Below are 25,875 nucleotides of genomic sequence, written 5' to 3'. Positions count from 1 at the left end.
TCGCCCTTTAGTAAATCTGTCCCCTAGAGTGATCTCACACACCACTACTATCCACTCACTAGTTCTAAGGATTGAGCCTCTGACCTGGTCTGGCCACAACTTCAGTCCTGCCTGCTTGATATTTCTAGACCAAATAGGTAAGTAAAAATAACACAGGCTCCTGAAGGCAAATTCCCCTCCCCACCACCTGCTGGTTAAACTGGAATATTGCCCCTGAAGAAGCCTCCCACTTAACTCATATTTCTGACACAATATAAATAAATCCAACTAGAAGATAAATACTTTGTCTCTTTTATTTCCTCTGAAATATATTATGTATTTTGCATTAAATTTTTATTTCAAGTTCAGAAAACTACCAAAATGATTAGGAGCAGCATACATAGGTCTGGTAAATGATTTAATCTTAGACATTTTAGTAGTTATAATACCCCTGATAGGTCTGCAGGATGTACAGTGAGTTTGCTGCAGGCCGTGTATAAAATGTTCAGTTCTTTAGAAAAAGAAAATAAACTCTGATTCTTCTTTCTGTAAGTTTTTCAGATGATTCGTTTCAGTTCATTTACCAGTAACACTTGAAGCTTATGCAATAAACTTTGTAAAGTCTTTTACTGATATTTTTCTTGGTTTCATTATCTGCTTGGTACTTCCTTTGTGATCACTGAAGTCTCAGCAGAAGGCCATGGCTTATTGTAGATTCCATAGATAGCTAGATGAGAAATGCAAAAGCATCTATGTCACAGCACACAATCAACAGTGTGTTGGCACATTTTTTTGTAAGTAAAGTGTTTTGTACTGGCAGTTCTACATGCGCTTGATGCAGTTGCTTTAGTTTCACTGTGACCAGTCTTCTGTGCTAAGATCCCTTTCCCGTCAGCCAAGATATATCTCCAGTCCTCAAAGAAACACAAAAAAGTGCTTTATTAATTGTACTTTTTTATGGGGAATATATGCAATACATTTAGGGGCAGATTTATCAAGGGTCGAATTTCGACCATCGAATTGGAATACTTCGACTTCAAATATCAAAGTCGAAGTTTTTTTTTACATCGAATTTGGCCTTTTGTGCTTGAAGTAAAATCGTTCGATCGAACGATGAAATCCTTCGAATCGAACGATTTTTCTTCGACTTCAAAAAACTTAGAAAAATGCTCTAGAAGGTCCCCATAGGCTAACATAGCACTTCGACAGGTTTAATTTGGCGAAGTATTGAAGTCGAAGTTCTTTAAAGAGACAGTACTTGGATTATCGAATAGCCAAAGTATTTTTACTTCGAATCGAAGTCGTAGTAGCCTATTCGATGGTCGAAGTATCCAAAAAATTACTTCGAATTTCAAATTTTTTTACATAGAAAATTCCCTCGAATTCACTTCGACCCTTGATAAATCTGCCCCATACAGTATGTTGTGTTAAATCTGCTTGCAGAGTTCTTTAATGGTAAATGGCAGTCTGTTTTATTATTGTCAGACCAAGAGAATTCAGTTATGTGGTTAAATGCTCTGAATACGCCGACGCCACACAGTATAAATGCACAGAGAAAGGATACTTTGCAGGTGTCAGTGTCACTTTAAGTAATGACTTAATTTGATTCCTAATCTAAAATGAACCCTAGGTTTTGTGGTAAAAATAACATATTTGGGTTGCCCTCAGGTTAGCATGGTTGGGCAAAGTTGAGAGCTCTCAAAAGATTTTAAAAAATTATCTGAATTATACCAGCTGCCGTGGATAGTGCTCTACGCCTCATGACCCATTCTGAATCCACCAATGCCCCTGCCAACATGTCCAATTTGAATGAAAATGGTGTTATTTTGCCCCTTTTAGCATGGGTAGACATAGATGAACGCAAGGGCCCTCAGTATAAACTATGAAGACAATAAAAAAAAGGAGTTCTGCAGATGAAAGGGGAGAGTCACTCTATGGCGAGCTTTTTTCTATATGTTTTTATCAAAACTAATAGCACAATATAGAGGTAATGTTACTGTGGTAAGCCAATGCATACATTAGTTCTCCTTGTGTCAGTATCATATTAAATTAATCGTTTTCCCCCCAAGCAATTGACATCAGGGTTGAATCATATATTCTGAAATCTAGATCTGTGTTAAAAATTGCAGTTTATTATATGTTGTGTCCATTACATTTTATGCTTTGTGCTTCTTGTGCTGGTATAATGTATCAATGCATGATAACGTAGAGTATTTCTTTGCATGAACATGTCTAACTTTTAACTAAACTTTTAACTTTTTAGTAAAGTAAATAAGTATACCAATGCCAAGTCTCTCTGGACTAGCATTGCTTTTTTCAATAAATATTGTATATGACTGCAGCCCCAATGGAGAAACAGTTAGAAAATCTAGGGTTGTCACCTATTACAAATCTTAGTATCAATATGGGGGTTATTTACTAAAACTTGACCTTTTTTCACTTTATTAAATAAAAAATTAAACCAACCCCAAATCCCATTAATTTACCAATAAAAATTAGTTGAGACAAAATTGTGCTTCAATTTGAATCCAATTGTTGCCCCGAAAACTCGACTTTATCGAAATGTCGCCCCAAAAACTCATTTATCAGGTTATCGAACAAAAACCAGTGCAAACAGCCCAAAACTATAGAGAATCCTGAAGGTAAAAAACATGTTCCAAGCACCATCTGCCATTATCTTCTACATAATTTTGAAGTAAAATACAGGTATGTGATCTATTATCCAGAATGTGTGGGACCTTGGGTTATCTGGATATGGGGTCTTTCTTTAATTTGGATTTTCTTAATTCTGCTTACAAAATAAATAACATTAAATAAACCCAGTAGGATTGTTTTGCCACCAATATGGATTCATGCAGCTTAGTTACTATCAAGTGTAATGTACTGTTTTATTATTACAGAGAAAGATTAAATCATTTAGACTTATCTGCTTCAAATGGACTATATGGGAGATGACCTTGCCATTATTTACAGCTTTCTGGATCATGGATATCATATCTGTATTTTTATTTGCAAATCACAAAATAAATGCATGTTTATTTAATCTGAACATACTTGCCATGGCAGACAAAATTCCTTGGAAGCATAGAGGATAAAAAAAATTCAACATTTATTATAGTTTTGAGTGTTTTCTTAAGATTTGGACATACATGTTGTGGTATGGATAAAGAAAGCATTGTACAGTACTGTCATAGAGTGAGGGAATATACTTTTACAAAATGCAATCATACGTCTTTTATAGAATATAGTAGATTGAAGGGCCTTTTTGCACTTTCCCCACTGTGTTGGGCATTGTGCAAATATCCACAAGCCTGAGTGGAATCTAGTGTGGGTTCCATTAGTCTGTGCCAAATTCAAAAGGGGCAGGCAGGGAAGGCATGTAGGCGTCCTCCGCTACCTTGAGCTTCATTCTGAGGTGCAAGATAGGAGTGGCACAATGCGCAGCCCCCTTCGGGGTGTCCTGACACTGCGCTTGTCACTGATGTTTTTTTCTGCATTTTGTTCATTGACAGATTGCAGTGTGCAGAAGGGAGCAAGAGTCATCCTGAAAGAGCACTAAGGGGCGCACTTTTCCATAAATGATCACAAAGTTCTAACTTCTAAGGTTATATACAGTTCCTAGTTTTTGGACGCCTTTAGAACATGAAAAATTATCTGGAGGGTTCGCAGAGATGGTCCAAGAAGAGGTTTATTTTTACTGAGAGCCATATGCTCTCCATATCCCATTTTTATTTTACCACTACTCTTTATAATCTTTGTGTGGAAGGCTTAAGCTTCAAGCACCAAAGCCACAGCCACATTTCTGTTACTTTTTTTATTATTGGGATCTTTAAAGTGGGTGTGGCTAAATGTACTAATACTTCCCTTTTCATACGTCACGTAAAGGGGTGGTTTACCTTTAAAGTAACTTTTAGTATGTTATAGAATACCCAAATCTAAGCAACCTTTCAATTGGTCTTCATTATTTATTTTTTAATTATTTGCCTTTCTTATAACTCTTTGCAGTTTTCAAAAGGGGATAGTTGACCCAATCGAAATATAAATGCACTGTTAATCTACAAATATATTGTTTTTTATTACTAATACTTCTATTCAAGCCTCTCCTATTCATATTCCAGTATCTTATTCAAATTAATGTATGTTTACAAACTGGAGGGCTGCCAAATATTAAGCCAAATAACTCAAAATCCACAAATAATAAAAAATGAAAACCAATTGCAAATTATATCAGAATATCACCCTCTACATCATACTAAAAGTTATTCAAAGGTGAACAACCCCTTTAAGTACCAGACTTCTAAGAAGAGAGAAAGAGAAAGCATCTATGAACTATGCTCTCGTTTTATACTATTCAAAGTAAGAGTAGTGAGCAGACATTTTCATCAATACAGTACTTACTCAACATCCCGTTTTCTAATCATTTTTCCAGATGCCATTATTTCAGCCACTTTGGACACTATAGGATCATAGTTCATACTTGCAACTGCAATGACCTCGTCATTTCTGTAGAAAATGAAAGTGAGAGTTTTATTTTATATAAACAATTTTGGGTTTTTTTTGCTAATCCTCCTCTACAAAGTAGCATCCAATCTAAGGTACTCTCTTAAGCTTCTTCTAAAGGGACCATTTTAAAACAAAGATAGCAAGTCAGTGCAGTAGGTTGAGTAAAGTAGTGGGAAAATCTGTTTACTTTCATTGTTCTTATTTTTTGCTTGTCTTGAGCAGACACCAAGGTGGATAATTCCAATGAGATTTTAGATGGCCATACACTGGCAGATTAAAGCTGCCGATATCAGTCCTTTCAACCAATTCTTGGTTTTATCTGCCAGTGTATGGGGCTTCTGACGAGTCTTTGCGATAGATGTCTGGCCAAGATAACGATTGGTTAGGTTTGATTTTACCAGTGACTGAAGATCACATTGGCTAGTTGATGTGGTCCTCATCCCTACGGTGACAATTCTCTTTGTTGCAATTCAATTATTTGGCCCTAGGGCTGAACGTTTGGATTAACCTGATATCGCTCTGCCGTTGGTTGGCATATCGTGGAAAGTCAGAATAAAACATGGCTTTATTTGAACCACCTAAAAAATAATAAAAATACACTACAGCCGCAAAAGCCCAATTCATGGAAGTAATGTGCCACAATCTATACCTCTTTGTGCACAGTACATAAAATGATGGTTGTACCTCAAAAACCAAACTGAAGCAGAGTCATACCGGCACTCACGAAAAAAGTAATTAATTGCCCGGGTGCAAGTATTATAACTCAGTAGAACAATCAATTTGTTGAAAATACCACACTCACGGGACTTAAAAAAATATTATCATTTATTACACTTAACGGAGTGTAATGAAATATATATATATATATATATATATATATATATATATATATATATATACACAGTATATATATATATATATATATATATATATATATATATATATATATATATATATATATATATATATATATATATATATAGACAAACGCTCGCACTCTGATCCAGTCTTGGAGTTACTGTGGGTGCTGGGTCAAAGCTTTAGCATACAGTAATTGGATAAGGACCCGCACTCCAATGTTTCGTGAAAAAAAGGGTTTTTATTTCAACTTGTGCACAAGTTGAAATAAAAACCATTTTTTTCACGAAACATTGGAGTGCGGGTCCTTATCCAATTACTATATATATATATATATATATATATATATATATATATATATATATATATATATATATATATATATAATATATTCACTGTTTATGGTTTCTTTGCACATTTATATTTGTATTGCGCTTTTTATAGCCATACATCTATTTTAGTGGACCATCTCTTGGCATGCACATTATATTACTTCTAATAAAATGGAACACACACAGTAATATAAGCTAAACAATCTAAAGGCAAAAAGGTTCTGCTACAGCTATAAAGAAAACTTACCAGGAACAGCAAGGTTTTTAAAGCAATTGAGGTTCCTGAGTGGCACTATTCAAATTGGGCCTTCCTTGTGTAAATATAGAAATGAACTGTGATAGTCATTCTAGCCCATAACTGTGAGTAAGCATATCAACACACAAGTATATAAAATATATTTATAAATAAAATTTGAAGAGCCAAACATATTTGACAGAATGTCTAGGAGCTTCAACATCAGATGATACCAACAATTAATTTGAATATACTTTAACCATTGTAGTTCATATAAGTCATAGGTGAATTGAAGAGTTCTTTTAAAAAAAAGCTCACATTTATTTAAGGATGTGCTGATATTTAATGCCATCTGCAATCCCAGTGAAGCATTAGTCATATAAACAAAGTGATAACAGATATAGCAATACAGCAGCATTCTAATTACCATATTTAATCTCATTTATAAAAATAATTTTAAATAAAAAACACTGACACAGAAATCAATGTTTTTATTTCACCTAGAAAATAAAATATCAAATAAAAACAAGAGGTAATTAATGACAAGTTAGATTTATAAATAACATAAATAACACAGTCACTCTTAATTTGTATTTTGAGTAACATGCAAGTAGACTGATGTACCAAACTCCAGGTAGGATGACAATAAACAGGATTTTAGGAAAAAATAAACTATATTTGAAGGTATAGTTTTTGAATGAACAGTTGTTACTTTCCAGTTTTGCATAGATGTATTGCTTTTGTGCAATGAATTATTTCTTAGGTAATTATTGATGACTTTGCTCTATTAATGACTCTGCTTTAGACACACAGAAAGTTTTTGACTGGGTGGCTTGGCCATGTAGTATGTACTTCATAAATCTGGATTCTTTAAAATGATTTCAGCAGCAACGATGGTTCCCTATTCCACGCTCATAACAGATTAAACAGCCACGACATTCGATCTTACACTTTTAAAATAACAAAAGGAACTTACCATGGTTGTTTCTATCCCCTCTGCTATTAGCCTGACATGGAACTATCAAGACTTATAAAGTAGGACAAACAACTGTCAGCATAAAACAGGCCTTTTTGCAAACATGTAATTGCATTTTCAACTACCCCATCACCTAATGAAAATCCTCTCTTCTACAAAGTCAACATGACAAAAACCCTATGTCCATTGATAGGTTTGCCACTTAACTGCTATCTCAACTGAGACCCAAGTTAAAGTTTGACAACATAAAAATATATAATACCTGGACATTTCCATATAACGGAAAAAAACCTCAATCGTTATACTAACACAAAACATGTGTGTGCATGCATGAGCGCACCGTTTAAACAGAATGTTCAACATGAAGACGTTCAATGGCAGTGTTTCTCCATGTTCAGTGATAAACTACACAATCTATTTCATGCAATGGCCACACTCAGATGATACAGTACAGGGATCACTTGTTTTTTGCATTTTGCTTTAGATTTTGCCATAGATTGCAATTTGCAAAGTCTTCTTCTTCTGGATCTGTTTTACATCAGTTTCTTATACTGTTCTGTACATTTGTATCAAGGTACACTACTTAGCATTGGGCAACATTTTAACATGGTAATTCCATGCTGTGACCTTCTGTATAATGTGCTATACAAAACTGGAAATGTAAATTATTTATTGGGTACAATCATGAACCAGAACATATTGGGTCCCTTTATTAGTTTTAAGAGTTTTTAATAAACACCAGGAGAATACAGAAGAATAGAAGAAATATGTATTTCAAAGCCCACTTCCATTGTAATTAGACGACTGAACAGTAGCATTGCCATCTCAGTAATAAATAACATACTTAAAATTCTATTCTGTATTATATAAAATAATCTATTCTATGCATTATATTATTTTATAACGAAATGTAGTCTACTATTGATTAAATGCGTTTTTATGCCAAACACAGCATAATTAACAGCGTGCCAATGTCCTGTGTTAGAAAAGAAAGCAAAAGAACCTAAATCCAAAATAATGGATCTCCATTTAGTGTAATACGAAGATGTGCATTGTAGGCAATGCTAATGTTCAGGGCAGAAGGAATCCAGAGAAAGAATACCCTTTGACCTTGAGCTATTAATATGTGCTCATAAATATTACCTCCAACGATCTATGCAGGATGTCATCCTACTATAGGAATAGAACCTTCGTTTGGATCTCCTGAATAGCAAAATAATGCACAGCTCTTTTATTTTCAAGTGACTGAGGATCTTTACCATGAAGTCATACATTTTAGCAATATAATACTGTTTATATTGGAGATTTGCGTATTTGTAAACTAAATTTCATGTGTGCCGATGCTCCAGGTGCAGTGAAAAATGTAAAGGATATTTCATTACAATTTAATTAACAACAATGTAGAAATCACAACAGGGAAGTATCAAGAAATAACCTGTAAGGTATCATTTTTGAGCTCTCATTTAGTGTGTTATGTGGCCTTTTTTTGCGCTTTGCACAATCCGATTCAGAGCAAGAGATCTGCAGCTGAATTTAAGAATATAGTACTGAATGTGTTAGATCTGGCACTGGGTACAAAATTCCCCAAGGTGAAGTGCTTGTTACTTGAATACTAAGGGGCACATGCTTGTACCCAGTTAGTGCTCTAGCACTAAGGAAACTGACCCCTGTAATGTGATGTTGCTTGATTAATAATAATATTATGGAGTATTACTAAAACGTTCCCATAACAATAAGCAATGTATCTTTTTAAAAGTAGCAGAACGATGCAGGAGAGTCATTTTTCAAACTTTGCGTGTTTATTTTTATAATGCCTTACCTTGTATAAAATGCCACAAATTTTAATTCATCAATGTCTCCTTGAATGATGACATCATCAAAACCTTCACCATGTCCTGATTTAAGACAGAACAAAGAAGACCAGTAAATCACTATGCCTTGGGCCAGGGCTGCTGTACATGTATACCATGTAAATATATATGGGCATTTGTTGCTCTAGCCACACTGATAACAATGTTTATGTACAGAATGGACTACATGTGTCTGAGATTCATGTCTGGTTTGCATAATGTATGCAAGGATGCAGTAAGGAGTCATTAATTGCCTAAAATTGTTGGTAGCAAAGCAGAATAGCCTGCAATTGTATAGTAGGAAAGTTTCTGTTAAGGCACAATATACAACTGTACAGTACATCGGTGTGTGGATAAGGAGGCCTTTTCTTACTTGATGACTTTGTATTTTCAGGCACAGATTTGTGGCGAGGCCACAAAGGCCCGGGCCTAGGGCAGCAAATTTTATAGGGCAGCATGCCGTCCAGCCGCATTCTGGTTGACACTGGGGAGCCGCACTGATAGCGCACTGATGTTCCTTCTCATTTTTCGAGACACATGGCGAACTGATGTTCCTTCTCATTTTTCGAGACACACCAAAGCACCCTGCTCTAATGACTTGCTCCCAAAATTATGTATTGACAGAATGGAACAGCAGAACTATCAGCTGTCTGACCTGCAGGTAATTTGAGGGCTCCAAAACTTACTTGCAAGAAGCAGATCAGAAACAAACGACTTGCCATGCTGGAAATTACACCATTCCAACACAAATTTTGACAAAAAAGAAAGTGCTAAATGTTTATTGATAAGAGGCCCATCTGCAGGGGTGCGTGAAAGTAGCAGGTACTAAGACCTGGCGGCCTATGGGTGCCAAGTATGGAAATTCGGCCCTTTGTATTTTAGTGTTGGGCTAGTGCCAGATGATGTGGATCTCAGCATATGGAGAAATGCAGGGCAATAATCCACTATTCTGCTATGCTCCTCTGCTGATAGATGTGCCTCTGCTTGGATGTAGACTGACGTGAAAAGATTTTACATTTCTTGCCAAAATCCGCCATGTCTGCCTGCACCTGAGCAGAGGCAATGATTCTGGGTGCAAGGTCATTGATCAGCAGAGGAGGGAATTCTCGGCCTGCATTTCTCCACATGCCGAGGTCCACATTGTCTGGCACTAGCCTCCTATATGTTCAATCACTAACACTTTGTTAAAACACAAAGGCCTTTGTTTTAAAAAAAGGATTACAATCTGAAAAGTGCCTTTTTTTATCAAAATTTTGCGTTATTTTAGAGCTTTTTTACTTCAAATACACTCATAGTTTTAAAAAAACACAAATGTTACTTTTTTATTAATGAATTCAAATTAAAAAAAAACTTTCATAACTAACCTGGTGTTAAAACCTCAAATACCTTGAATTTGTATTTTACTTGTCATTTTTTATTGAGTTTAAAACCTCAAAAAAAAAACTTGAATTAAAAGAATAGTTGAAATTTTATCTAGGACAGCTCCCATTGACTTCTACATGACCTTGCATCCAATTTCTTTTTGCTTTATCAGTATCGAACATTTGTGTTTTTTAAACTTATTTTAAAAAAATTTAAATTATTCACATTCAGAATTGCATAAATAATATGACCGTTGATAAATAACCTGCAGTATATAGTTTGATATACTAAAACCATTAGATCATTTTCTCTTTCCATAGCTCTACAGTTTTGGTGGTTGGGAAGAGGATTAGTGAATAAACATTACAAAGGAACTCAATGGCAAGCACAAGAAATTGTGGAAAATCTCCAAAGTCAAAATATGAGCACCCTGAATATTTGGCCAAGGAATAATAAATGAGGCCCATGAGATGATTTTATCCTAGTATATGGAAGAGAGAACCTACAGTGCAGACAGAGAAGAATATAATATCCTTTATTTTTTCATGAAATTGGTTCCTTAAAGGAACAGTAACCACAAAAAAGAAAGTGCTTTATGTAGTATTACACTGAACTGGTACAACTGGTGTGTTTGCTTCAGAAACACTACTATAGTTTATATAAACAAGCTGCTGTGTAGCCATTCAAACTGAAAAAAGGAGAAAAGGCACAGGATACACAGTTGATAATATAAGCTCTGTAGTATACAATGGGATTCTTCAGAACTGTTATCTACTGTGTTCCCTGTGCTTGAATGGCTGTAGTGTTTCTAAAGCAGATACACCAGTTGTACCAGTGCAGGGCAACATTACCTTGTATTGTCACTCCTTTCAACACTTTCATTTTTGGTGTTACTTTTCCTTTAACTGTAGAGTGACTAGAGTAGGTAACAAGTAGTAAATAAATGTGGGTGGATAGAGAACCCTTCCGAACCTATTTACTATTTGGGTGATAGCGAAATATTCTATACTTGCTATACTTTCTGTGATCCCATGTCCTTAATCTATTTTAGATTATGTGTCCAAGGATTTGACCGTGACTACTTAACTTCTGCTTCTTCTGTGTCTCTTTATTTATGATGAATGAGGCAGCAGCAGCTAAATCTGAAACTGGCAAGTACCCAAGTATGTGGAAACAAATCCCCCTGTATTTCAATTATTTACCTGCATATCGTAAACTTTTCCCAAACATTGCTGTCCACAGATATGGAACTGTATTGATTTCAGTGCCTTGGGCCAACATGTTTAGTGCTGCTATTCGGCCTGTGACAGAGAAGGAAAATGTTTTAAGAACATTAATGAGAACAATGAGAATAGAATTAAATGAATAATGCTTTTAATAGTTAACCTTTAAGTTTTGAAGACAAAAATGTGAATATTTTTTCGATTTTTTCGATTTTTTTTTTTGTGCTTCTAAAACTAATCATAATATAGAAAATTGAATCATGTGCCGAGTTATTAAATGAAACAGAAATTATGTTGTGAGTGTTTCCTCTCCTTTGCTTTAGAAAAAGAATGGGGCACATTTGGGTGGTTATTTACTAAAATCTGAAAATGTCTTATTTTTTTAGTAAAACCACTTCGAGCAAACTCCCAGCCACATTTTTATCTCATTTATCAATAACTTAACTCGATAAAATCTGGTGCAGGAAGAGACGTCCAAAAACTCCACTTTTTTCGATTATCGTCCGAAAACCAAAATTGTTTTTCCCCCTTTAAAAGTCTGACCAGAAAAAAATAGGGACTTTAATAAATAACCCCCTTGGTGTCAGATTTAGCAAACAATTTTGTGCAGTGGAAAAATGTTTCCAGTGCAGAAAACAGTTTTTCCAAATACTTAATATCCCTATTAACATGCATTGCATGAATTTTAACTCAATGTTTGCTTATTCTTGGGTATTAATGATGCGGTGGGGTATTAATGCTCAATACAGCCCTTGAGCTCTAACACCACTTGCACAGAATGGTGTCTGACCCAGTTTGAATTCAAACCATTCTGTCCCACAGTGTAGATATAGTACAGGTATGGGACCTGTTATTCAGAATGGTCGGGACCTGGGGTTTTCCAGATAATGGATCTTTTCATAATTTGGATCTTCATACCTTACGTCTACTAGAAAGTCATGTAAAGATTAAATAAACTGATTTTGCTTCCAATAAGGATTAATTATATCTTAGTTTGACTCAAGTACAAGGTACTGTTTTATTATTGCAAAGAAAATGTTTAAAAATTTGGATTATTTGATTATAATACAGTCTAAGGAAGATGGCATCTCCGTAATTCAGAGCTTTCTGGATAATGGGTTTCCGGCTAACCGATCCCATATCTGTATATTAAAATATTTTAAAACATCTGTAGCTTTGTTATATAATTTAACATTTTTTGTGCACTAAATTATCAGCATACCTGTATATATTTTATTCACCTAGGAATACAGCAGTACAGCACTCGTATACAATGGTGAAAATTAATATAAATCAGGGCCTGGCATGCTGGGAGCAGATCAGCTGAAGTCCATCTGATACACCAGACCATAGCTCATTTTTTACAAGTACTAATACATTAAAAACACTCGGACGATCCCTTTACTTATGTCACAATATTTTATCCCACGATTGTAGCAGAGGTCTGACCTAAGTCAGTACTTATTAATGCAGCAAAAACAAAGAGAAAAAGTACCCCGCTCACAATCTTACTTTAGCTGTTACTTATATAAATTATTAATTAATTGTTGTCCAATTTTGGACGCAGTTACCGTAATCACTTATCATACAATATTGCCACAATTTTTATGGATTTATTGTGGGTGGATTCATCCATTGGTTTTTAATTGTAATTTAATTGAATCAATTCCATTGCACTGCACTTTATCTATAATTAATTTCTATCCTTTAATTCTTATTTATTATATAATGAATTCGTAGCACGGCACTTTAGTTAATAACAATTCATGGGATTGGTCTAACGACAATCACAGGGTTTGCACTGCAATACATGCAATTTTCAAACTAACAGGTATTGAAATAATTTATATAAGTAACAGCTTAAGTAAGATTGTGAGTGGGGTACTTTTTCTCTTTGTTTTTGAAGTACTAATACATTATCTACATTTACTTACCAAGTGCTCTGTAGAAAGATTTGATTTTATGTATATATATACTGTATATATATATATATATATATATATATATATATATATATATATATATATATATATATATATATATATATATATATATATATATATATATATATATATATATATATATAACAAACAGGGGAAAGTTGTGCTCACCACTAGTTTTTAAAATCATTAGGCGGGGGTGCAATGAGGGTGTGACCACAAAAAACATATAGACAAATACAAGATTCCTCTGCACTCAACCCATTATCAATATATTTAAGACAGCGACATTTTGTGCATACTGCTACTGAAAAATGCCTTACCCTCATTGCACCCCCGCCTAATGATTTTAAAAACTAGTGGTGAGCACAACTTTCCCCTGTTTGTTATAGTTCTACAGGAGCAGTGACCAGCTCCATGTTGTAGCTCCCACCCCCTCCAACTATAGTCAGGTGATCCCACTGGTGTCTAATAAAAGGGCAGCCAAGTTTGGGAGTTTTACTTTGAAAGCAGCTAGTAAGTTGCAGTTAAACGTATTCGTCCCTTTTATAAAATGTATAATTAAACCATAGAATTCTTAATGAATCAGATGAAAATTGAGCATAGGACTGGCCAGATATGGGATGACTTTGACGTAGTTGGCCAGCTTAAATATATTGCAATATATGGACAAACAATCCCTGTTTTGTTTAAAGGGTAAGGCATTTTTTAGTAGCAGTATGCACAAAATGTCTCTGTCTTAAATATATTGATAATGGGTTGAGTGCAGAGGAATCTTGTATTTGTCTATATATATATATTTATATATATATATATATATATATATATATATATTATAAATAAGATATTATATGATGTATCATATATATTATTACAAACATATAGTTAGTAATTGTTAAATACAATTAATAGTTTTTTTTGGCACCAAAAAGATATGAATTCCTGTTCACTACATTTACATACCAAGTGCTCTGTAGAAAGATTTGATCTACATTTATATGATAAATAAGATATTATATGATCTATCATTGATATTTTTAAATACATATAGTTAATAACTGCTAAATATATATAATTAATGCGTTTTTTTTAGCAACAAAACGCATCAATTAAAAAAGGATATGAATTCCTGTTCAAGTACAATTCAGTATGAAATTACATTAAACAAAGTGATGAATATGCAATTCATTCAGCTTTTATCAGTTTCATAATCTGTTTCAAATCTGTTTAAATAGCAGGTAAATGAAAGATTCTCTAATAAGATAAGCATCCCTTTCCCTTGATACCAGACTGTGGCGTAGTACTGAAAAATTTCGCTGCACTATCCATTTATATAACTTGTTATCTTTAGGGACAGACTAATCAGACATGAAGATAAAAAAAAGCACTAAAGCCATATACTCACACATGATCTCAAAGTTCAGAGGTGTCTTTTTATGGGTAGGTGCATGTTTTTAAAGGGAAAGGTACACAAGTACTTGTATCAGTTGGTTTGGAGACTGGGCAGGTGTGAATACAATCTACCAGTGCATAGTGTATAGGCAAATACAGTGTATTGCCCCTCATGTGCACTCCATTAGCCCATGGATCTATCAGTGGAAGAGTACACCCAATCAGCCATTGTATAGCCACCTTTAGAGAGGTATGGGGACACGTTGTCTCAGCATTATCCAACATTATATTTGTAGTTTTGTACAGACCAGAGTCTGCTTTGCCAGGTTACACCTGGTGAACTGTTAAGATGAAGCTACATCCTCCACAATCTTATGTCAGTGACATCATATCCTGTATGCCAAAAAGTCATAAAAAAAGACAAAATGCTAGCGCTTTTTAATATTTTAAAGTGGGATTATGTTTAAAAGTTGTAACTGTTAAATTTTTTTTTAAAAAAACATTTGAGGGTCATGCCACATTTGCTTAAGGGTGGGCTCATGACTAGGACAATAGAGGATCTCTTTTGTCTTTATTTTGCTTCCTTAGACATGTGGCCAATTCAAGCAATTTCACCAACATCTCTAATAAAGACATATAAACAAACTATATGTGCCCGTCCTATTCAAATTAACCTGAACGTAAATGTGTTAATGAGGTTTCACTAGGCAGAAATTAACACTAGCGGAAGTTGACTATGAAATGCTCGTGCTGACGAATTTTCTCTGGCGACGATTCGCCAGCATTCTTCTGCCGGGACGTAACTTTGCATTTTGATGAATAAGCATATGCACTGCGAATTAACATCTGACATTGGGGCAGATTTATCAAGGGTCGAATTTCGAGGGTTAAAAAACCCTCTAATTCGACCCTCGAAGTAAAAATCCTTCGAATATCGAAGCTTTGATCGAACGATCGAATAAAAATAGAAGTTCAATAGAAGTTTCTTTTAAAGAGACAGTACTTCTATTATCAAATGGTCAAACGATTTTTACTTCGAATCGTTCGAATCATTCGATTCGATCGAATTTGACCTATTCGATGGTCGAATTTGACCTATTCGATGGTCGAAGTACCCAAAAAATACTTTGAAATTCAAATTTTTTTTCATTGGAATTCTTCACTTGAGCTTAGTAAATCTGCCCCATAGTTGTGCGAAGTGTGGCAGAGCCTTCCGAGGCAAAAATTTGTCCTTTAGTAAATTTCGCCCTTGTAGTCCTATTTATCATGCTGTGTAAAATGATTTACTTTAAAAGCAGTGTAAAAAACATTACATTTATAAGTGAATATTTTTATATTTTCTTTTACTTTGTCCACTATTTAGCTTAATTTTTAAAGCAAAATTATTAATTTACCCAAAACTACCTTGCATGTGGGCCATCTGCCAGTGAGGCACGTTCACCTTTTTGTTATTCCGAAATGCCAGTGGGAAGGTAATAACATCTCCTGCAGCAAAGACTCCAGGAACATTGGTTTGCATCATCTGAAGGAAAGAAGAAGCCACATTTGTGTTGTCAACGCTCCATGCAAAAGCACAACAGCAATTTTCTTTACATAGGCAGCATGTTAAAAAAATAATAATTGCATGGTGGTAGGATATTTAGAAACCTTTAGGATATTTAGACACTTTACTAAGGGGCAGATCTATCGAGGGTCAAATAGGAACGTTTTTTGGTCAAAACTCACAAATTCGAATTGTGAATAATCCATGAATAATCAATTTGAATTGAAAATTTGCGATTTATCAAACCTTTACCCTGGGAATAATTAAATTTCGACTATTCGCCACCTAAAACCTCCCGAGTTCATGTAGAAGTCAATGGGAGAGGTCTAGTGACCATTTGAAGATGTTAATAGCCTTCCTGACATTCAAGTTTTTTTCTGAGAAAAAACTCGATTCGAGTTCATTCTAATCGAATCGGTAAAATTAGTTTGAGTTTTAGACGTTCAAATTTTTTCTTAAATAACTTAACCAATCGAATTTCGAGTGAATTAGAATTTATTAGCGTAAAAAAAAATTCACATGAATTCAAAATTCGACCTTTGATAAATGGGTGGAAATCCCATTTAACAATATGACATAATATAAAACTCATAGATCATGGTTGAACTGTTCATATGCACCCAATATTGAAAAATGTGTTTAAAAATATTATCTAAATATTATCTAATATTATAAAATATTATCTAAATATTATCTAAAGGAAACCTGTTGAAGAAGTGATATAACTATGCCGAAACAGTACTGCAGAAAAGCCTTTTAATGATCTACATTTTGTTTTGCTTTTTTCTTCTATTCTGTAGAGCAGTAATATAAACAGTAAAATTACCTTATTAACTGGAATATATCCTCTGGAATCTAGGGCAACACCAGTCTGTTTCAAAAAACCAGTTGTTGGACATGCTCCTAAAACAGAGAAGCATAATTTTTTTTTTAATCATGGAATAGGTATCCACCTTAATATGTCTCATGTGTCTCTAACTATCCCTAGGAAATTAGCTAACTGATAAACCATCCATAAAAGGCACAAAGTTTTTCCAAGTGCAGTAACTCATTGCAGCCAAGATAATGTTTGCTCTTAGGGCTCTTACAGACGAACGTTTTTACCTGCGCTCCCCTGCGTTCCGTCTTTCTGCGTTCAGCCGCAGGGGAGCGCAGGAATAGACGCATTACATTTTTCCAATGGGGCTGTACTCACACAGGCGCGTGTAGGCGCCGAACGCGGGTTGAGACGCAACATGCTGCATTTTTCCTGCGTTCGGCACCTACATGCGCCTGTGTGAGTACAGCCCCATTGGAAAAAATGTAATGCGTCTATTCCTGCGCTCCCCTGCGGCTGAACGCAGAAAAACGGAACGCAGGGGAGCGCAGGTAAAAACGCTCGTCTGTAAGAGCCCTTAAACAGATGAATGCTACTTGCTGGTTGATTCCTATAGATGTTTTAACAAATCCGGCACCTTTATTACACAAGCCACACAGTATTTTATGGTTGTCTTGCTTTTAATATTTACATTTGTACATTTTACAATTAGTGATGATCGATTCTGACCTGTTTCGATTTGCCAAAAATTCAAGAAAAGGCAAAAATTAGCCAAAACGCATTAAAGTCTATGGGCGTCAAATTTCTTTTGACGCGCAACAATTTTTTTCACTCATTGAAGTCTATGGGTGTCATTTTTGCAGCTAAACTCGGTGAAAAATTTAGCTCATCACTATTTACAATAATTTTGAACTGGTAATTTTCTTTTCTTGGCCATCAAAACAGACACTAATCTATGATTTATATATCTTTCATCTGACAGGTAGAGATTATCATCTCCCCTCAATATGGCCCCTTCTGACTGGGTTGGTAATTTATTGGCCCTTCCATGGTGCCACATTATAACCTCCTTGACCATCGTCTAGTTGGGACACAGCCTGCAGGCTTCGGAATGAGACCGGCGAAGCGGCGCATTCGTAGTTGGAGCAATTCTCTGACTCGTGACAACTGCACATGCGCCGAAGCTCATGAAATTTGCTGAAGCGCCAGTCTCATTCTGAAGATTACCAAAGTGGCTGAAGATGGAGCCCGTGAACTCCACTGGACAGAATCTGCATGGAGGGGTAAGTAAAGAATGAGGGGCATTTTTTCCCGTGGTAGCAGCTAGGCTGGGGGGGTAGGAGGGGGGTCTACATAGGGTAGGGGGGTGGGGGTTTTTTATTAAGGGGTTGCTTCTGCTTTAAGGTGCAACAATGCTTTGTTCAATGCAGCCCATAGAATACTATTAATTGCAGAGCATGGCAATTAGTTGACGTTTTCCTAAATTTAAATAACAACATTAATTTACCTATTCCAATTACACACACATCAGCTCTAAGGACCTTGCCACTTTTTAGCACCACTTCCTTGAGCTGAATAAAGACAAAAAAAGAACAGAAAGATTAACATGCAAAGTAAAGTAGAATCTCTTTTTGAAATGCCTAGGTTACTTTATTGTGTTTAGGTGGATATAACATACAAACCACACCAAGAAATATTACCTTTCCTTCTTGTTCTCGGAGTTCAGAGACTTCTGTTTGCATATAAAATTTCACTCTGTTGTTTTCAAACATCTGGAATAAATTAAAAAATGCATACAGCACTTGTCTTTCTTCGGGCTTCTATGTGAACTACAGAGTCACAGTAACTGGCCGCTTCAAGATAAAACAAAATGCTGCAAAATCATGCTAATAGGGCTCATGTAATAAGCAAATACAAAGTTCAAAGAAATTTAAAATAAATTGTTTTTTAATTTACCTACAACCAGCCCAAAAAATCTTAACACTATGCTTGGGGCACAAATATTAGAGTAGATGGGTAGTGACTAGGGTTTTTTGGGGTTTTACCTGCCATTTCCTATAGGTAATGCTTACAACAGGAACTCTATATAACATAAGCTCAAGAATGTGCTTCCTTGTGTCCAAGAGTGCTGTACATCATGTGTCAATTTAGGTGCAACTAGTCATTTTAATGGGGTCAACTTTGCACCATTTATTACACAAAGGGGCACATTTACTATTGGTGGAATATCGAGGGTTAATTAACCCTCGATATTCCACCATCGAAGTAAAATCCTTCATCTTCGAATATCGAAGTCGAATGATTTACCGTATTTCGTTCGATCGAAGGAACGTTTCGAAGGATTTTAATCCATCGATCTAGCGATTTTCCTTAGATCACAAATTACTTAGAAAGCCTATAGGTCCCATAGGCTAACATTGGTAGGTTTTAGCTGGCGAAGTAGCTAGTCAACGTTTTTTTTAAAGAGACAGTACTTCTATTATCGAATGGTCGAATAATCGAAGTAGCCAATTCTATGGTCGAAGTAGCCAAAAAAATACTTCGAAATTCAAAGTATTTTTCATTCTAATCCTTCACTCGAGCTAAGTAAATGTGCCCCTTTGCGATGTCTCAACCTATAATAAATAATGCCAGTTGCTATAAATATATGTTGAACCACAAAGGAATTTTTACTTTTATGCATTGTTCCCAACAGAAGATACAATCATTAAACTGTCAATAGTATCATAGTTATAGAATACTGAGCAATCACAGTCAAAGTAGTAATTTGCTTTTCTTAATTTGAGGGCAGAAGGATTAAATGTGTTTTCTTTCAGGGTTATATTGGAACCACAAATACATTTTGATCACACAATGTAATCATTTTGTACCTGCACACAGATACTACATACACATATCTATTGAACTGCATTGCAGAATATTCTGGCACTGTATATAAATGTTTATAATAATCAAGAGCAAATTTGCTTAATAAAATCTTTTGGATCATGGAAAGAATGCACAGAGCCAGATGGGAACACAACAGGCTGAATCCAGGAACCTAGTACTACATCAGTTCAGTGCTACTCTATTTCTCTCTATAAACTAGTCTCTATAGCTTCCACTTATTTAAATTCCATGAACCCAAATAATAGTTCTGAGGACAGTGATGACTTTGTGGTAAAATGGAAATTTACACTGTAAATACATTGAACACTACGAAGAACACAGATGCAGTCTGTGCTTAAGGCATATGAATATAAACAACATTCTTTGTCTAAGGTTCCATAACTCAAATTAAAACAAATATATCGCTAGCCATGAACTCAAATTAAAAAAATATATCGCTAGCCATCCTGTGATAAAGGGGATTGTTCCCCTGAAACGTTGTGCAGAGATCTGAATAAATCACAAAGTTTAAGCACATTTTGCTATGTGTGTGCCATCTGATTCTTCTTGGTTACTGCTGTATAAAGAAGCAGAGCAGTTCTAAATGGTTTCAGTGGAAATACTGATTATTTTGCACAGTGCATGCTCAACTAAACTAAAGGAAGATTAATGATCAACTGTATTTGGCATCAGTATAGGCTAATATAACTCTAGGAAGCCATTATTGCCCTTGATCAATATTTATTTTCTTATTGTTTATGGAAATTGTACTTTTATATTCTGATCTATATGGAAGATATATTGCCACAAGTGAATTATTTTTATACATACTGGCAATATATCAGGAAGGAAGTAACTATTTACTAGGTAACATTAAAAACAGGTTAAGCTATCCAGTAGATACTGATAATAGCAATCTGCAGTATCAGTCAAAAGACTCATTACCTACTCTACCTCATATAACTGTCACTAGAATTGTTATAAAAAAACAATCAATTTATAGATATTAGTAATACCTAATTGGTAGTATTTTGATTTAAAAATAACTTTTCTGCTGTTATGAGGATGGCCTACTCTGTAAAAGAACACTAAAGATGAATTAGTAGCATGAGAGTTAAATTGGACCAGTGTGGTTACCATCCATCCAATCAGATCGATTCTTCCATGTATTAATTGGTTTAAATTTAATCAAAACGTACTTTTATTGGTTGCTATGTGCAAATGCACTTGTGCAATTGAGCTCTTAGTTAGAAAATCTGTCCTGCTGTATTCAAATTATGAAGATATTGCATAGTTGTGTCAGCAAATCTATTTAAGTTAGTCCAGATCTGCAAGTCCGTTTAGCTAAAGAAATGTAACAGGTAATGATGTAACATAGCACAATAAACCTTAAACACTGCTCCCTTTCTAAAATAACATTAAACTGTACCTTAATGTGATTAATTGGGTTGAAATCTTTTGCATAATTTTTTAGTTCTTCTGTGGCAGTGGAACTATGGATTTTAAGGGTTGATCCTGCAGTTTTTTCAAAGTTTTTTTAAAGAGACAGTACTTTGACTGGTCGAATAGTCGAACGATTTTAACTTCGAATCGTTCGAATCGAAGTCGAAAGTCGTAGTAGCCTGTTCGATGGTCGAAGTACCAAAAAAATTACTTTGGAATTTAAACTTTTTTAACTTCGAAAATTCACTTGAGCTTAGTAAATCTGCACCTCTATGTAATAACTGCTAAATGAAAGGGGCAAATTCACTAAAGGGTGACTTTTCACCTGCGAAGGCTTCGCCACACTTCACTACCACTAAGCTAATTCACTAAAATGCAGAGTTGCGTCTCTTCAGACTAATGCTGGCCAAGTTTCACTAGCATTAATTCCCCAGCAAGAGCATTTCATAGCGAACTTTCGCTAACGTTCACTTCTACCTAGCGACACTTCGTTAGTAATTTTGCACTGAGGTCAATTTGAATAGGGCGGGTACAAATAGGTCGAATATATGTCTTTATTAGAGATGTTGCAAATACTTGAAGTGGCCACTTATTATTAAAAATGTCCAAGGAAGCAAAATAAAGAAGCTCCTCCCTGCATTCGCCCCCAGCCCTATTAATGATTTTTCGCCGGGTTGGGGGTAGAGCCTGCGGAAGCTGCTCCCTTTCCTCCCAGCCCCTTCAACGATTTTTTGCCGGGGGGGGGAGCCAGCGGAAGCTGCTCTCTTCAGTCAGCGCCAGGCTCCTCCAAAGATTTTTTGCAGGCTGAAGTTGTTACGCCGCTGTATATTATTCTTCTTGTTAAAACAATGAATTACCTTCATGATTGCGAGACCAACTTTTTCACCTAAAAATTTCTTGAAGGGTATATTTTCCAGTTCAACCACTGAGACAGAATGGGCTTTTTCACACAGATAGGCTGCGACTTCCATACCTGAGGATAAGTGTAATTTATTAATATTGATATATACAAGTATATTTCCTGTAAAACACAAAGCCTAAAAAAACATTTAGGTGAAAGGGATAACCTTGCACTGTAGTTTTCACAAGTAGTACAGAAATGGGATCTGTTATCTACAACAGGCTTAGTGGCAGTGAAGAGACCCAAAGACTACAAGAGGATCAGCAAGATGGCAACAGGGAGCTCCCCTGAGCTTCTCTGCATTTAAGGGTGAGAATTTTTTAAAGGGTTTTTTTTTTCATTAAAGCACAATGCAGGGGAGGGAGAGGGGGCAATGCCTTGAAGCTTGGGGGGGTATGGTAGGGGGAGGTTGAGTTCTCCTTTAAGAATCAAGCAGCCAACTTTTTCCTTTGTCTTATTAGTGCAGTTCATTTATAAGCTATATAACAAACAAATATCAGTTAAGAAAGCTGGCTAGGTCTGTGGAGTTAATCTCACCTAAAAACGATGCTCCCACAATCACTGCATTCTTGCTGCTTGCCAACCTCACCACTTTATTGGCATCTTCTGGTGTCCGGATAGTAAATACATTATCCAGTTCTTTGCCTTTACATTTTAGTGTTTTTGGCCTGCAAAATAAATTGAATATTTAATGACATTTCTACTGACATGTTATATACAGAAGTTTCACTTGATTACAGGGGATCAAGGGGCCCATTTTAGGCCTCAACCCATAGGTCAAAAAATCCCTGGGCTATTACATTCTGATAGCGAGAGAGCAGATAAGGAAGGAAAGACTGAAACATGGTTCAGATTTAAAAATGTAGCTTTATCATTAGTAAGCTTGAAAGTAGAAATTTCCAACTTCTGCCTTAAACTATATTATCACAAATACACAAAAGGAATGAGAAATGATTGTGAAAATATGTTGGCACTCTTAAAATACATGTTAATAATAATAATTGTGAGGTCAAAGAACTAGAAAGCAACCCAAAGGCAGAGTGCTCCTTAATTTAATATGTGCAAGTTACACTAATAAAGGAATGGTGCTATGGTAGTGTGGAGTAGGCAGAGTTGAGGTAAGTAGATACAGTAAATGTAATTGTTATTTTATGGTAGCCGAGGAGTAGTAGAGTATAACAGTGCTTTATTAGCAGACTCATGCAGCCATTACACAACAGTAACTTCCAACTCTATCAGAACATAGAATTGATAGTACTATGTATACACAGTATAACTCATGTGCACAGTGACACCTGCAGGCCATTTGTATAAACACCACAGTAATAAAAGCTATAAACAGAAATACAAATTTGCATTAATACAAAACATTTGCCTCTCAAAGTTTAATATTCTTCAGTAGCCAGTTATTATATTTCAACCGCTCATTGTGAATAACTGTGGCCTAGCTAAAAGTGCTATTGACAAATCTTTTGGAGCATAAATAACTTTTTCAGTAATTTGTATTATAAACACTGCTCAGTGGTGCAAACCATAAAATATGCAATATTTTTTCCAGTGGTGTATGGGTAACTATATACTATTGCTTCTTTGCAAAACCTTTGCATATTAAGATTGCAGTAGGTATATTTCTTTTATAACATACCCCCATAAGTGGAGCTAAAGACCAAGGCTCATTCCCAATGCCAATTCCTTGTGATCTTAAACAGTCACAAGAGTTATTTAGTTATTTCACTCTCTTTTCCATTGTTTTCTTTTGTGTGGATGTATATTAAAAGCGTAAAGAGCTTTGATGATTATTAATTGTATTTTTCTGAAAGTGTAAACTTACGTGCTCCCAGTGGCAATCAAAAGCTTGTTGTATTCCATTCGGAAACCATCTTTAAACACCACTATTTTGTTCTTCGTATCGACACTGACAACCTAAAAAAAGATTCCTGCAGAAGGTGACTTTTGATTCCTTCAATAAAAGTTAAACAAACAATATTACCCTCCACAGTTCAGGAAAACATGTTATACTGTAGCTAGCAGTTATAGCAATAAAGACAATTCCAAAATTTTAGTGGGACATGATGCCTTGATATCAACAAATAGCAGAGCACAACCCTATGAGTAAGTAAATGTATATGTGCCAGCATGGTTTTATGTGTAATAAATCTTTTTACGAGAAGGTAAGCAGAGACCTTGATTCTGGGATGGCAGTGGATGTGATGTGCTAAAGCATTCTATACAGTGCCACACAGAAGGTTAATGGTTAAATTAAGGAATGTGGGCCTGGAACATAGTATTTGTACCTGGATAGAGAACTGGCTAAAAGATAGACTACAAAGAGTGGTGGTAAATGAAACATTCTCTAATTGGACCATTGTTGTTTGTACAGTACCACAGGGCTCTGTATTAGGTTCTTTGCTTTTCAACTTATTAATGACTTGTAGGTGGGCAATGAAAGTACTATTACTATTTTTGCTAATGATACAAAACTGTGTAGTTCAAACTATAGGTTCCATGCAGGATTCTGCCACTTTTCAGAGTGAATTGATTAAATTGGAAAACTGGGCAGCAAACTGTCAAATGAGATTCAATGTTGATAAATGCAAGTTTATGCACTTTGGCAAAAATAATATAAATGCAAGTTATACACTAAGGGGGTTATTTACTAAAAATCCAAATGCAAAAATACAGATTTTTAAATATATATATATATATATATATAAAATCAGACTTTTAAAAAATCAATAATTTTTCGAAATCTGTTAAACTCAGAGGATGGAAAAGTCTGATTTAGAAAATCTCAGACCTGTCAAAGTTGCATATAAGTCAATGGGAGAAGTCCCAACAATTTTTTGATGTGCTCTGGGTTTCTTGCAATACCCCGAAGTTTTTGGAGTTTTCGGGGAAAAAAAGCATAAGAATGGAGTTTTCGGGTCAAAAATCCGAAAAAAATAGTGAAAATCAGATATTTTTCCTGCTTAGCAAATTTTCGGGAAAATATAATAATAAATAAGCGTAAAAAACCCGAGAAGATTTAATCAAAGTTTGTATCAGAAAATGTTGAGATAAAATGGGACTTTTATAAATAACCCCCCTATGGGGCAGATTTATCAAGGTTTGAATTTCATGGGAGTTATTTAAAACTTGAAATTCGACCAACTGCAGTTTATTAACAAATTAGAATTTTTAAAACTCAAATTAGATTCAAGTTTTTTCTCTGAAAAAAACTAGATTTTCAGGAAGGCAGTAAACAACTCCAAATTGATCCCAGGATGTCCCCCATAGGCTAAAACAGCAATTCGGCAGGTATAAGGTGGCAATTAGTTGAATTTGAATTCTTAAAGGGCCAGTGGATTATAAATTTCGAAAATAGAATTCGAATTTTTTTAAAAACTCGAATCGAAATTTAACTATTACCTAGTCTAATTTCACCAAAAAAACTAGAAAATTAGAATTTCAAAATTTGAATTTTCACTTCGACAGTTGATAATTCTGCCCCTAAATGGCAGTGTGTTGGTTGTTTCCTTTACTGAGAAGGATCTAGGGGTTTTTGTGGATAACAAGTTGTCTAATTCTGAGCAGTGTCATTCTGTGGCTACTAAAGCAAATACAGTTCTGTCTTGCATAAAAAAAGGGCATTAAAGGAGAACTAATGAAGAAGT

General features: G+C 35.1%; 1 protein-coding gene across 3 annotated transcripts in view; it reads right to left on the bottom strand.

Annotated features, from left to right (window-relative positions):
• Positions 1–316: 316 nt before the first annotated feature.
• aifm3.S (apoptosis inducing factor, mitochondria associated 3 S homeolog) overlaps positions 317–25,875 on the bottom strand; it is a 49,748-nt gene continuing 24,189 nt past the window's right edge. Inside the window, exons 10-21 of one of the 3 annotated variants that reach the window (XM_018244259.2) lie at positions 24,054–24,145; positions 22,760–22,890; positions 22,179–22,294; positions 18,711–18,782; positions 18,518–18,581; positions 17,020–17,096; positions 16,055–16,172; positions 11,298–11,396; positions 8,703–8,778; positions 8,027–8,086; positions 4,378–4,482; positions 317–893 (exon numbers count right to left, since the gene is read on the bottom strand). In XM_018244259.2, coding sequence (XP_018099748.1) covers positions 854–893; positions 4,378–4,482; positions 8,027–8,086; positions 8,703–8,778; positions 11,298–11,396; positions 16,055–16,172; positions 17,020–17,096; positions 18,518–18,581; positions 18,711–18,782; positions 22,179–22,294; positions 22,760–22,890; positions 24,054–24,145 — 1,050 coding nt within the window. In that variant the 3' untranslated portion in view covers positions 317–853. Of the gene's footprint in view, positions 894–3,033; positions 3,055–4,377; positions 4,483–8,026; positions 8,087–8,702; positions 8,779–11,297; positions 11,397–16,054; positions 16,173–17,019; positions 17,097–18,517; positions 18,582–18,710; positions 18,783–22,178; positions 22,295–22,759; positions 22,891–24,053; positions 24,146–25,875 lie in introns of all 3 variants that reach the window. The other 2 variants (XM_041580409.1, XM_018244260.2) reach the window with 2 other exon arrangements.

This window comes from Xenopus laevis, chromosome 1S (assembly GCF_017654675.1).
Source record: "Xenopus laevis strain J_2021 chromosome 1S, Xenopus_laevis_v10.1, whole genome shotgun sequence".
NCBI classification, from domain to species: domain Eukaryota; kingdom Metazoa; phylum Chordata; class Amphibia; order Anura; family Pipidae; genus Xenopus; species Xenopus laevis.
This window is presented reverse-complemented; position numbering and strand designations above follow the sequence as displayed.